Raw genomic sequence first — 13,546 nt, 5'->3', positions numbered from 1 at the left:
CTCAACCCAGCTTTGTCTTTGTCCCTGGACCCTCTTTGAGACCTGATAAGTGTTCCCTCAGATTTCCATACAAAGACCCCTCCTTCACCTGTTTCACCAGCCAGTGTTTATGTTAGCAAGCGTGCTCCAGGCTCCAAAAGCACAGGTTGCTCGCAGAGGAACCCACTGAAGCGCACTGCTGCCGTTTTTTATCTCAGAAGTGACTGAACTATCAGCAGGAGGCTCAGTAAGTGTCTCAGAAGAGGTAGTGACTTAAGTTGCCCTCATATTCCAAAAAGAATTCAGGCCAACTGAGAACTTCATCATCATAGACTACTACCAAGCTCATGCTGGTATTCTGAAGATTCCTGAGGTGCTGCCTTCGTCCCATTTACCACAACATGTTCACGAGGCCTTACATAATGCTTTTAGCTGACCAGCTTCTTGGAGAAAATCTCTAATGAGGTCACCTAAGATTTATTTGCATTGACCACTGTAACCCACCTGCATGAGCAATGAGCCTTGCTCCCACCAGCTCTCCCACCATGACAGTGAGATTGGGAGCAATGGCCATCATTCTGTTCTTCAGGTAGTCATAGAGCTGTGTCCGATACTCAGAGATTTCAATCACCTGGCACAGAGAGAGTTTGGTTACAGTATCAGTCTCAGCTGACCAAAAAATAGTAAGAGATACATTGCTCTTTATTTAGGAATAAATAAAGGAGGAAGTGCTTTATTTAGGAATAAGTAAAGGAGGAAGTGCTGAGAATTCCAATGTAGGAGACTAACAAATTGCAAAATGCAAACAGCGAAGAGCCAGAGTTACAGAAAGCCTTATATAGGGCATATTCCCAGAGCACAGCTACATCCATGAAATATATTGAATATGTTCTGCTTATTCCCTTATGCAACTTATTTTCTCAGCAAAACTCCTGATAAAGGAGCTGACAAAAAGCCAAAGACAATGAAGCAGAACAAAAATACTTAGGACATTTTCTTTAGGACAAAACTCTGGAATATTCAGTTTCTATGTAAATCTTTGCCACCATTCTCGAAATGGGATATATGCTCTTTTCTTGTTCCATACAAATATACACAATTAGAATGCACAAAAAGCAGCCTGGTCTAGACCAAGAACAGGAACTCCTAACCCTGCCACTCCCTGGTAAAGTGACAAAGGGATCCAATTGGCACAACTGAAGTCATAGGGTGTTCACACACAGCCCAGACAAGAGCAGGGTAGAACTCCTATTTCTTTTGGAGCTTCAGTGGTCCATTTTTAACCCAGGGTTTATCACCTAGCTTCCACAGTGACAGATTAAAAAGAAGCTATACAGTGCTATTATCTCAAATACTTACAAGTACAATGATACCAAAATTCCTCCCAAAAGTAAGACTGCCACTTTCAGAAGGCCTTGTGCAGACATCAGCAGGTTGAGATGGCTCAGATGAGGTAGTGACTGTGCACCCTCATGTCTGAACATCAGGAGAGCAACAATACAGAAATCATCACTGCCATCACAAGCGTTAGCACTGCCCTGGGAAAAGCTTTCCTTGGCAGAAGTGGCTCTGAAACAGCTGCAGTAGAGTCCTACTCCTATCCATCCATGTGTACATACCTGATCACAGAGATGGATTATGTTGTTTATGTCTTCTTCTGATACTTCTGTCCCCATGGAAATCTCAGCGGCAGCCTTCACATCCTCCTCAAGCTCCTCTGGTAGGATGTCAGAAACATCAGAGGAAGCAAAATTGCTTCTGTCTCCTGTGGGGGACAGATGAAAGCATGTTTGTGCTGGGGGCGAGATGAACTAGTAAAAAAAGTACAGAAACAGATGAAGATAAAAGGCCAAAATAAAAACAGTGAGTCAAGTCTGCCATCACAGTATTCCAAATTCCTAAAATATATGTCAGTGCTCTGACTTTATGTTTATGCCAGCTAGGAATGGTTGGAAAATATTAAATTTGAAACTAGAAGAAAACCCTTGAAAGCCCATACTACACACTTCACCTTTTCAGTAGCTAGTTGCTGCAAAATTTTCAGCGACAATATTACAAGAAAAGAATTCCAGGAAGCAGTCACTTACTACTAAAAAAAAAAAATCTATTTAATTGTTTCTGCAACTGGGGGGAAAAAAGCTCCTTAAAACCACAAGTCTCTCTCTGGACTGCAAACTTCATTATTACAAAAAACCAACCAAGCAAAATAAAAAAATCATCAATACAAAGCATATGAGCCCAAGAGGTGAGGCAAGTGTCCAAAATATAGCAGTCATTCTTTCTGCTCTTATGAGTAGTTCTAGTAGTTGCCATCTTCCAGAACATCCAGAGACAGGCAATACTTCTCTGTACATCTGTTTTTTAGGAGCTAATTTCCAAAGTGGTCTGCTGACTAATTGTGATTCTAAGATGTGCTGGTGGTCCATGAAGGACTGGTTGGTGATGTGGCATTAGCTTTCACTTAAGCTTCCAAATGGCAGATTGCACCAACATCCAGATGCAAACAGACCCTCCTTTTCTGCTGGCCCCATCTGCCCTGCTGCTGAAGGCAGCATTGCTCAGGGTGATGAGCAGTGAGTGGCTCTCACACCAGTGCCACTCAGGCCCTGCTCACTGGCATGCCCCAGGCTCGGCTGCCCTCAGCACTCACCGACTTTGCGCACACATTTGCAGTACATGAGGTTATCCGTGATGATTTTGCCCAGTTCAGGGAAGTGCCAGCCGTACCATTCCCGACAGCGCATGATGTAGTTATTCAGTTCTTTGTCCAGGTCGTCAAGAAGCGCTAAAAGAAAGGATGGAGTTCTTTTTCTAAAATGGTAACCTGAGAATGTGGTACTCTCAAATAAACCAATTTAAACAGTGTAAAGGGAGATTACCTGAAGTATTTCACTCTATAAATACTGGAACAAACCAAACTGCAGTACACTAGAAGTGCTTACTTTTCAGAGAACTGCATAATACCACAATATAGAAATGTTAGAATTCCCATGAGTGTGGTCTCTAAGTTTTATCACTGAGACCCTCCTGGACAAACTCCCTAACAGCTGCTAAGGACATTCCCCTAGAAGGAGCACAGTAGCCAGTTATCCTTCCTCTTAGTCGGCCAAAATGTTACACACAAAGTTGATGTAAAATGTAGCCATCCAATTAACTTTGAGGAAAAAATGTTTTAGTGGTAACAAACTGATCTTGTATCCCATTACTTGATTTTAAAAAGCAAGCCTTTTAGTTGCTGCTATAATATAAATATACCAAATATAAAGCCAGCGGTTCACCGTTTACTAGATATGACAAATAACCAGATTTATAGTTTATTAGAGTAGAGCACCCACAGCATATATTGCTAGAGGGCCCTGAGGTTAAAATATTTCCTGCTAATGCAATACCAACATTCCCATCTGTTGCCTCAGTGGTAGTGACGAAGGAACTGAATTACATCATTAATTTCAGTTAAAGTATGTTTCATCATCGGCAACAGATGGGAATTAATATTCCAAACAGGATTCCTCACCACTGCTTCACAGCAAGTGTCCAGATTATGATGTGTGTGTCCTCAAGGAAAAATGAGGAATGGGCTTTCCTAGCTGCTTTAACAATTTCAGTCTTTTTTCCATTTAGAAAGCAAGGAGACAAAATACAGCATTACACACTGCAGTGTTTTACACACCTAACATAGGAGTGTATTTCTACATTGCCCTCTATGCAAGACACCACCTAAATGATGGGTCAGAAAATGCTGTCCTGTGAGACCCATTCTCCCAGCACCACTCAGAAGAGAGGCATGTTGGGAAGGAAAGCCCTCAGAGGACTGAACCAACACTGCCTGTAGTTCAGCTGATTTCTATGCTAAGAAAAAGTGCACGCCAGTTTATTGTATCACCCTAAAAATGTTCCTCTTTGTGGAAAACCCTATTGAGAAAACACACTTTATGCTTAGCTGAACATCAGTGCCCAATTTACTATGACATCCTAGGAGGAAATTGACAGCAATACTTTTCTTTTTAGTCAATGTAAAGGAGTCAGCTATCCTAAGCCAAATCCATTAATAATTTAAGCTTTAAATATACTTACAAATTGCCTGGATAATCATGGTATCTACTTTGTCTGGGCTGAATTTCAGCTTGTATCGGGAAAGGCTGAGGAGACACAAATACAGTTTCATCAGCATCCTGACATCCTGCTGCAGAATATGCTCCACTTGTTCCTTTTCAACATGACTACAGTTGTCCACAGGTTCATTGAAACCAAACTCAGTTCTGTGACACTGACTGCTCTCAGCTGTGGCCAGAAGGCACACTGACACAAAATGTATTTGTCAACAGCATTTCCAGTTGGGCAGAGCTGGAGGCAATCCACAAAACTGCACCTCCCTAGGAGCAAGTATCAGCAACACTAATGTGAAGCAACCAAAGAAACTTCTTGGAACAGATTCTCACTGTCTGAGAAAGCCCATTACCATCTGGCTTTAAGGTTATGTTAACAATTTCTCTGTATGCTACAGTGAAAGACTCTTGGTATCAGTGAAGATTTGCATCTTAAAAGTCCATTTTCAGTACTAATGCCCATTTTCTAAGCAAACACACTTTTAAGGAATTAGGTACAGCAAAGCATTTCTCTAACTTGCCAATGGTTTCTGACGGGACAAGCTCATATCAGAATATGGATGTAAAATTTACTCGCTAATGGACGCTTGATCCTGTGTTGATCCAACAACTTTGTATTTAACTACTACTCCACTAAACCTAAAAAGCAGCAAGAAAAAGCTGGGAAGAACCACCCTGCCTTTAGTACTTGCATTATCTATTATATGGGTATTTATTCTGGCACAAGTAATCAAATCATGGTCTCCAACTTGTATCTTAGTGACAATGGAGCTTTAAATGACTCCCTTGACTGCTCCAGACAAATTCCAGATGAAACCCTGACGTATATCACATGAAAAGGAAAACTACCAGCTTCCACTTGGGTGAACATGAAGCCTTTTCCTACAGGGTGGGTGCAAACTGGAAAGTCCTTCCTTTGTAAAACAAGATTTCAGATACAAAAGTATCTTGACTTACAGAGTATGAAGCCATGCCACATACTGAGACACGCTTGAAGCAGCAGAGCCAGGGACACAGGAGTGGGACAGACAGGATGTAAAAGCTGTTGTAAGAACTCACCTGTGTGCCAGACCCAGGCACATAGCTGCCATCTCTCGAGAAGGGAGGCCTGTTATGAGCCCTTCAATCTGTGAGCGAATTCCTCTCATCAGCTCTGTAACCATTGGGCTGTGTATACAACTCAAATTCAGCTTCTCCTGCAGTGTGGAAATCAATGGTCCAACATCAGGCACAATACAACATTTCTCTGAAGTCCTTCTTCCAGCAGCTTTATGTCATTATAACTGGTTTTCCCACTGCAACCCTGTGATCACACAAGTTTCATCCATTTTTGATGCTCAAGGTAGTAACACCCCCAGCTCCCCACACAGTTAATATTCCACTTTGAAGAGCAGATTTATAATTAATTCTCTACCTGCTATGTAGAACATTCAACTTAAGGTTCAAGATTTTGAAGTTTACTAGAAACAGTTCGGCCACAGAAAGAAAATTCAGAGGTAGAGGGTTGAGGGCCTTGTCTTTTTCAGAGAACAAAACTGAATAATTAGTTCAAAGTCCTTGCTATTATTCACTTTAAACCCTCATTTTGCAGCCTACACAGTCCCTAAGCCTGAGGAGGTCAGAACAAAGTTCAGTGGAATGGGGAGCAACAGGACATGAGATGGAAAACTGATATTTGACACCCAAGAGACAGAGGAAAAGGCAGTCCACCTCCAGTGAACCACCTCCTTCCTCTGGCAGGCAAGGACTAAGGGGTGTGCACAGCTGCCTGAACACCGAGGAAGGCACAACAATGCCCCCTCCCAACAAGACAAATCACCACCCTACTATTGCTGCATCTGTCAGGGAGGAATATGGGTCTGCCTGTCTCGGGTTTTTTGGTTGGTTCCTCCCTCCACTCCTTTTCTGGGTTGGATAATTCAAAAAATTAATTTTTTTATTTGTTGGGTTTCTAACCAATATTTAAGAGAGAAATCAAGCAAACATGAGGAGCTCAGTGCATTCTCACCATATCACTCATCTGTGTACTCAAGACAACTTCCCTGTACTCATCCTAGGATTAACTATCCTCTATGCTGCAAACACAGCACTGGCAGCATAATCCATTGCCAGTAACTGCAAAATCTCTGGAATCTGACTATAGCATGTCAGTAGCATGAGATAAAAGGAAAAACAGCAAAATCAGTGATCACCTTTATGACACCTCCAAGTTTGGCATCTGCCACAGCCAACTGCTCGTGCGCATCTTTTGCCACTATCTTCTTGAGAATCTTCTTCAAGTTCTTGCTGAGTTTGCCTTCTACAAGAGCTGTGGATGCTGTATAAAACAAAAAGACCAAAAAGGCTGTTTCTTTTCCCTCCTAAAACCTGTAAAAATATTACTCCTAATTTGATGTATTCATTTTAAATGTCCACAGTAGCTCTAGTCTGAGCTGCAATACTACTTCACCATGCAATAACTAAAAATCAAAATAGAAGAAAATTTTATACTTCCTCCTCTGAGGGCCTAAATCAAAAACCCTTCTCCCAGTTGCCTCTCCTTTCTCCATATGTTTTCAGTTCTATTTTTGCCAAGTTTGTTTAAAGATCTCTACAAACAGTATGGCATATGCTTGAGATACATGTTTAACATTTCCAACGGCAAGTTTATATGGGAATATTCTGTGTATCATTTAATTAACCAACCATTTTGCTGGTCCCTTAGGCAGCAACCATGATATCCTAAATTGAGTAATGGCTTATTTGCATTCTCTGGTGATGATAATGTACTATCTAAAGCCCCAGGAATGGTGCCAAACTGGACAGTCAGACAGACTCTTTTAATACAGCATGCAGACAGGAGAATCTTAAAAGGATGTTCTTCATTCTCAAATATTAATAGATCTGTAAAAGCTTTACAATCCCACACAATATATTTTAAGCAGGCACTTATACAACTCTCTTTGAGGGTCAGTTCTGTGCTCCACTGAACTTCTGTGATTGATAAATCTTCATCACAGTAACAGAGTAGCTGCCATTGATTTCTGCTTTCCAGAACCTAACAACATGCAAGAGTACAATCAAAGTGCTGTGCTGAGTTTCCTCTCAACCCTTCTGCAATGCAGGTAATTTTCCACCCTGCAAGCTGGTCAATAGCATCTAACTCCCTTGAAACAGTCACATACACAGTCTTCCCTTCAAAACAAATGAGCCATAAGTAGTCTGAACCTCTCCATTTCACAGCCAAGTCAACTTGAAGCAAAGTAGTAGAAGGTTATGGATGTTTTTGTTGGTTTGTTTTTTTGGTTTTTTTTTTGGTTTTTTTTTAATCAGTCTAATTATACATGAACTGAATCCAAACCTATGCAAAAGCAACATAATTCAAAAAATATGCCATGGAGAGGAAAGTACAACAGCTTCAACCTCAGCTCTTTCACTTGTATCTCATATTTGATGGTTGTCTCCATTCTTGCTTGCTTCCTTTATAAGTTATCCCTACTGCATGAGAAGATGAAGAATCGCTCTTTAATTACACATGTGACCTACAACATTCACCTACTGAAGTCACACAGCACATTCAGCAGTAATTGTCACACCATTTCTGAATTATTACCTAGAATTCCTACCATTTCTGTTCAAACCAGACCACACATCAAGCATTTAAGTGTAGAGTTAGTAAAAATTATTGAAAATAAGGTTTTCCATTTTGCTTAAAATCCTGAATTTAAGGAGAACACAGACCTTTTTTAGGCTGAAAACCACAGGCATTACAAGTGTCCATTAAACCCAGGTGGCTGTAATAGTGAATGTTCTCTAATACCTGTTTGTTGTCTCAGTGGTAGTGACGAATTGTTGACTCAGATCAGTGATATTCAGCTTCAACAAGAATCCATCATTGACAACAGACAGGCTACATGTATTAGTCACAACTTATACGGGGCCCATTTGTAAGCTGCTTAAAAATACGCACTGAAGGAAAAACCTAGACTTTATTCCATCTTTACTGCACTATAAACTGGGTAGGTGACCTCATAACCATCAAAACCAGTACACTTTAAAAAAACCTATAATTTCAAAGCTAAGAAAAGAAAAAGAGCATGGACACAGGTAAGTAATGAGTGAACTAGTGCATGACAGATTTGATTTTTTTTTTGCAATAACAGTGTTAACTCACTTACCAGCAAGTGCTTCTGTTGTGTCCTGAAATTTTTCAAAGTGTTTCAGCTTTACTCTACAGAAATAAAATAGAAGTGTGTAAACAAGTATACATAAACCACCTGCTAGGACCATTTTCTCTTTTTTCTGCCTCTGCTACTATAGCTCCTCTTTTCCCTTAGGCTTCATGAAAGCAGAGATCAAAATGTAGACCCTTACAAAAGACTTAGGCCACTAAACTGGCTAATTGAGTCTGGTGTGACTTTTCAGCTGGGTACCACAGCAGTTATATAAAGAAAAAAAGAGGTATTTTGATTTGGTATTTCTTGGACTAACATCACCAGAAAACCTAACCCCGCTTTTTGCTTTGTAGTTCATATTTAAAGACAGACATCATCCATTTAAATTTCAACACTGCACCCTGATTGACTGATGATAGCATCTTCCTACTCATCTTCAAAAGGAAATGTTCTGCCTCTGTGGAATGCAGAGCCTGCACAGCTCAGATTTAACATGCTTTTCAACCAAATGCATCTTCAAAGAGTTTAAATTTGAACTGATTCATTGCCCATGAATCCTCAAGTCCTCCCCTGTAATTATATGTTAGAATACAAGTTCTGAGCTGAGATTAAGACAAACAACAAAAATTTCTTTCATGCCTTAAATGCTGACCAGAGCCAAGAATCATCTGAACAGCGTTTAACCACACTGTGTCAGATCCCTAGGCACAGCCTTCCTCTACCCCTCACACAGGCTGTGGTGTTGATAATATAGTTACAGTTAAGAAGTTATCTCAATCCAGTAAATTCCTTGTCAGGGACAGGCATTTAACTAATCCAGCCCTGATTAACCAGTGCTCTTTGTGAGTCAAATATCTGCAAAGGAAGCAAGGTCACAGATAAAGCTGAATACTTGAGTTAAGCATTTGCAGATCCCAACAAAAGCTTCAGGCTTATGCTGATGCCTTTTCAGAAAGGCAAAAGAGGAATTATTTTTATCAGAGTAGAGATCCCATTAAGAGCCACATCCTGTATAACAAGTGGCCAAAATGATGTCTCCAGGACAAGATTAACCACACTACAACCTGGCAGATCTGGGATATTGTGGCCTCTGCTCTAAGCACTGTTACAGAACACGATAAATATGAAAGGCATAGCTCGTTCAGATGCATCCATTATAATTAAAACTGGTTAGAAATCTTCCAATAAAAACATCAGACAGACTTGGAAGGAATCCACCACTGTCCCCAGCTTTAAGGCAATTTGCTAGAAAGGCCAGCTTGATCAGTGGACACTGCAATCCCTGTGCAACTGTGCAGTGTTGCTAACTCTCATGGGCAACAATACTAGCTCCCAATTCACAGTGATTTACATAGCTCCATCTGGATTAAGCTTTAGTTTTCCCAAAAGCATTTCCTGTGAGCACAAAACCCTGTCATTTCACTGACACTTCCAGCATTACAAACTTGGATGTTCTTGTCAAAGCACCCATATCACCTTAAAATATTGTTCAATTTTTTGCTTTGGTGACACATGGTAATGACTTCTGCTGCTTAATTACACTGTAAAGTATGTCTTTCACATTGATATTCCATTGTAAGCATCTCAGAGTATCTAACTTCACATTATCATTGCTCACAGCTTTTACAATACTGAAACCCAAAAATCAATACTTCCTTCTGAACCTCAGTTGTGTGTAACTACTGGCAGCCTTCCTGTAGTCCTTCCACAAGCCACACTGCTATCCCACATGAAGCTGCTTACATTTTGTTTGCTTTTTCGGGAGTTTCAAATTCTTTCCACAGACTGTCAACTTCTTGAAGCTTTTTCTCATTCAGAACCTGTAGGGGAAAAAAACCACAACACACAACTGTATTCAGTTCACTTTTGAACCATCTTCAACCCAGGAAACCTGAAACATTTACAGTGTACCCAAACACCTCACAGTAGTTTAAACACTGACTGAGTCAACAAACTCAACTTCAGTGATCTCCATTTTCACCATTCTCTCTCAGAAGCTTTATCCTAGTAAGAGACAATAGTGCAACATTTTTATTTTCACCTGAAATACAGAAGTTCTTCAATAATGGCTGTGTCCTCCTGGATCTGGCACATTAAAGCAAAACTTTATCTTCTTTATCAAAACTAGGTTAGCTCCATCTCCTCTACAAGACTCACTCATAACCACAGTGACGCAAACTCAAATTTGCCACTGCTTTGGAAAAATACAACACCTGGGAAACCTAACAGAAAGCAGTGATCCCCCACGTTATTTTCATTAATCACAGTTAACCCAAACAAGAAAAAAAACATCCCTGTAAAGAAGAGTTGTCACCACAGCTTGGTCATCAACCAAGCCAAGAATTACCTAAGAGGCAGCAATGGCTTAATCCCGTCTCTGTACACAGGGAACCCCCTCAGCTTTTAAACAACACAAGATTAACACTTACACTCTTGGAGCCTATATACATTTCACAAAATGCAGAGTGCACGGCAAATTCCCAGAAAATTGCTCAGGGCAATAATGAAGAACTTTACATCTCACTCAGTCTTGTGGTTTTGTCCCCACAATGCAATTGCAATTTAACTCAGTGCAGAAATCATTCCTGGTATTGTGATTTTTGCTCCCTGGCAGATTTTAAAAGCCCAGTTGAAGGAGATTGTCTTTTTTAAACTCAATTAGTAGCTGAGCAAATAAACATAGTAATTAACTTCCCACATGACTGTGAGGCACAGAAAAACCTTGGGGCAACTCTTCCTTTTCTCAGCTAGATGATTCTTTCCCCCAGTTCATCTCTCCTACACCAAGACCTACAGAATTTTCAGCCTCTATAAACAGACATGGACACATGGAGAAAACTAAAGACATAGAAACTGCTAAAATCGAGACTGTTAGCGTACAAAAATTACAGGCCTATGGATAATTTGTCCTTCAAGACAGTAAGATTAATTGGAAAGTCCTCCAAAATCTAGAACATGGCTGTATCCTGTTTGCCCTTACTGTCTGGGGCAACAACACCTGCAAGGGAACATTTGAGAGCTACACAGCTTCCCAAAGACAGTTCTTGATCACCAAGGCCTAAAGACAGAACAGTTACGCTGGCAAGAAACATTTGTGTTCATTGCTGGAAGGGGGTGACCATAACTGTCCCCAAGATTCAGAAATACAAAATCTGTCCAACCCTCAAGTAACTAAAAAACAAATAACACCCCAACCCCTCAGCAGTGTCAGACTTCAGGAACTGCTTTAGAAAGGAAATAAAAAGCAGGTAAACTCTGCAGAGAACATTTCAATACAAAATGAAAACAAGTGTAAGAGTGACCCAAGGCTGCAGGTGAACAGCTGCTCTGGCCAGGGAAGGAACACTGGCTTTTTCCTGTAGATGGGCACTGTGGCTGAGGCTTTGGCATTTCCAGACTTGGCAGCTGCCATCAAAGTCAGTAAGGAAAAACACAGCTTGTCTCAAAATACATACTTTAATATAATACTACTGTGGGAAATAGAAAAGGCATAAAACTCTCAGAAAGCTGTGTGAAATCTCAGGATGGAGAAATGCAAGAATGCTGAAGATGCAAGGACAAGAAACAATAGGCCTGTGAGCTGTGTAGAGATAGGCCTCAGGAAAATACGTTAAGCAAGATAGTACAAATATGTAAGCTTAATAATGAAGCTTTATCTACTATTTTAAGCTATTACAAGCAAGCATTGTTCAAAGCAAGGTGTATGTACAGCTTTATAATTTGCCTAAGTAAATCCTTATCAGCTCTTAATATTATGCTGTTGGCTAGAAAGCTGTTAAAAAACTTTGTAACAAAGAGAACTTCGTCTGCTGTTGTTAGCAGCTGAAGCTGTTTCCATCTCCCCCGCTTAACTCTGTAAAATAAGAATTACGATTATGATGGAATAAAGACTTCAAGACAGCTGCTCCAGCAGTCCTGTGCCTTGTTTGTGTACATATATATGCAAATCTAAGGTAAGAGAAAAAACATCCCAGGAACCATCATGCTACTTCAGTTTGTTTCCAGGAGCAAGCTTTCATTTCTCCAGCAGTCACACTGCACACCTGACAGCCAGCCCCAACTGCTGAGACCTGCAGCAAACACTGCAGCACCTCTGCAGAAACCTCCCTGCAGTTCTCTCTGTATGTCCCTCCTCCTACCTTTGCTTTATGCCTACTTCACCTTCAGAAATAAAAATATGAACATTTATATTAAAATATTGCCAGAACTGCATGGCTTCACTCCAATGAGGGGAAAAGGTTTCAGGGCAGAGAAAGGAAATACAGTGCTCCACAGAGCAGCAAGGGTGCAGTTCTGCTGCAGACAAAGGCAAAGGAAATCAGAGCCTTCCTCTCTCTGCACCTGCACTCATGTTTGCACAAGCTAAACCCTAAGACTAAGCTGGAGGGGAAAAAAAACAAGGATGTTGCGATCAAACTATGACCAAGTTGGTAAAACTGTAAGGAATCAACACTCGAGCAAGAGAAAAGCCAGAGAGGAGCACGACACCATAGCAGCTCTAGTTTAGGCATATGCAAAGCCTAGGGAAGCCGCAGTCCTGAACCACCTGGTCAGGAGGCTGGCAAAGCCCTGGGAAGGTGTCTGCTTCCCCTTCTGGGAGAGCGAGGTCGGGACACGGGAATCCTGCAGGGACCTCCCGCTCCCGGCGACTCCCGCCGTAGGGCGCGCCCCGGGCACACCAGGGAGGCGCTGCCCGTCTCCCACGCGCCCCCTCCCGCACCCGCGGGGCTCTGCCGGAGCGCCGGCCACGAGGGCACCGCCAAGCGGAGAAAGCGGCCAACACTCCCAAAAACCCGGGTGCCCCGCACACGCCGAAAGGGGCACGGCCGCGAGAGCGCAACTTCCCACCAAAGCCGGGCCGGCAGAGGGGAGGAAGCGACGGCCACAGGTGATGCTGGGCAGGTACCGAGGAGCTCCCTTTCTGCGCGCCGAGCACTTTCAGCCTCCTCCGGCAGCCCCATCCCCGAGGCCTCGCTCACAACGCGGCCCCTCTACTCCCAGCCTCGGCCCTGCTCGCCCTCCGCACGGGATGCGGCGGCCCTTACTCGACCCCTCACTCTCACCCCCGCCCGCGTTTCCCGGTAATTCCCACCGCAGGCCCGACGCGCTCCCCTTCGCCCTCCCTTCTGCTCCGCAGCAGGTCGGCGGCCGCGACCCGCCGGGCGAGAGGCACCGCGCCTACGAGCCCCAGCGCTGCGGCTCACCTTGAAGATGGCGTAGCCGGCGGCGGTCTCGAACAGCACCAGCATCGCTGCGGCGGGCGGGGGGCGCCGCGTGCGCCGCCGGACCGGACCTCGCGGGAGCACG

The 13,546-nt window shown here is 42.5% G+C and overlaps 1 protein-coding gene and 4 non-coding genes across 5 annotated transcripts in view; all 5 read right to left on the bottom strand.

Moving 5' to 3' along the window:
- Window positions 1-13,546, bottom strand: part of NOP58 (NOP58 ribonucleoprotein) — a 25,145-nt gene extending 11,599 nt beyond the window's left edge. The window contains exons 1-9 of the mRNA XM_033064846.2: window positions 13,444-13,546; window positions 9,983-10,059; window positions 8,243-8,295; window positions 6,278-6,402; window positions 5,145-5,281; window positions 4,054-4,118; window positions 2,630-2,764; window positions 1,599-1,744; window positions 484-610 (exon numbers count right to left, since the gene is read on the bottom strand). Coding sequence (XP_032920737.1) covers window positions 484-610; window positions 1,599-1,744; window positions 2,630-2,764; window positions 4,054-4,118; window positions 5,145-5,281; window positions 6,278-6,402; window positions 8,243-8,295; window positions 9,983-10,059; window positions 13,444-13,488 — 910 coding nt within the window. The 5' untranslated portion in view covers window positions 13,489-13,546. The remainder of the gene's footprint in view (window positions 1-483; window positions 611-1,598; window positions 1,745-2,629; window positions 2,765-4,053; window positions 4,119-5,144; window positions 5,282-6,277; window positions 6,403-8,242; window positions 8,296-9,982; window positions 10,060-13,443) is intronic.
- LOC116999106 lies at window positions 231-316 on the bottom strand. The gene has a single exon (XR_004418520.1). It is a non-coding gene; the product is annotated as a small nucleolar RNA SNORD11 (small nucleolar RNA).
- On the bottom strand, window positions 1,417-1,500 carry LOC116999107. The gene has a single exon (XR_004418521.1). It is a non-coding gene; the product is annotated as a small nucleolar RNA SNORD11B (small nucleolar RNA).
- LOC116999110 lies at window positions 3,377-3,464 on the bottom strand. The gene has a single exon (XR_004418524.1). It is a non-coding gene; the product is annotated as a small nucleolar RNA SNORD70 (small nucleolar RNA).
- Window positions 7,885-7,973, bottom strand: LOC116999109. The gene has a single exon (XR_004418523.1). It is a non-coding gene; the product is annotated as a small nucleolar RNA SNORD70 (small nucleolar RNA).

The sequence above is a fragment of the Catharus ustulatus genome, chromosome 7, assembly GCF_009819885.2.
Source record: "Catharus ustulatus isolate bCatUst1 chromosome 7, bCatUst1.pri.v2, whole genome shotgun sequence".
NCBI lineage: Eukaryota > Metazoa > Chordata > Aves > Passeriformes > Turdidae > Catharus > Catharus ustulatus.
Note: the sequence above shows the minus strand (reverse complement) of the source record. Positions and strands in the feature narration are given on the sequence as shown.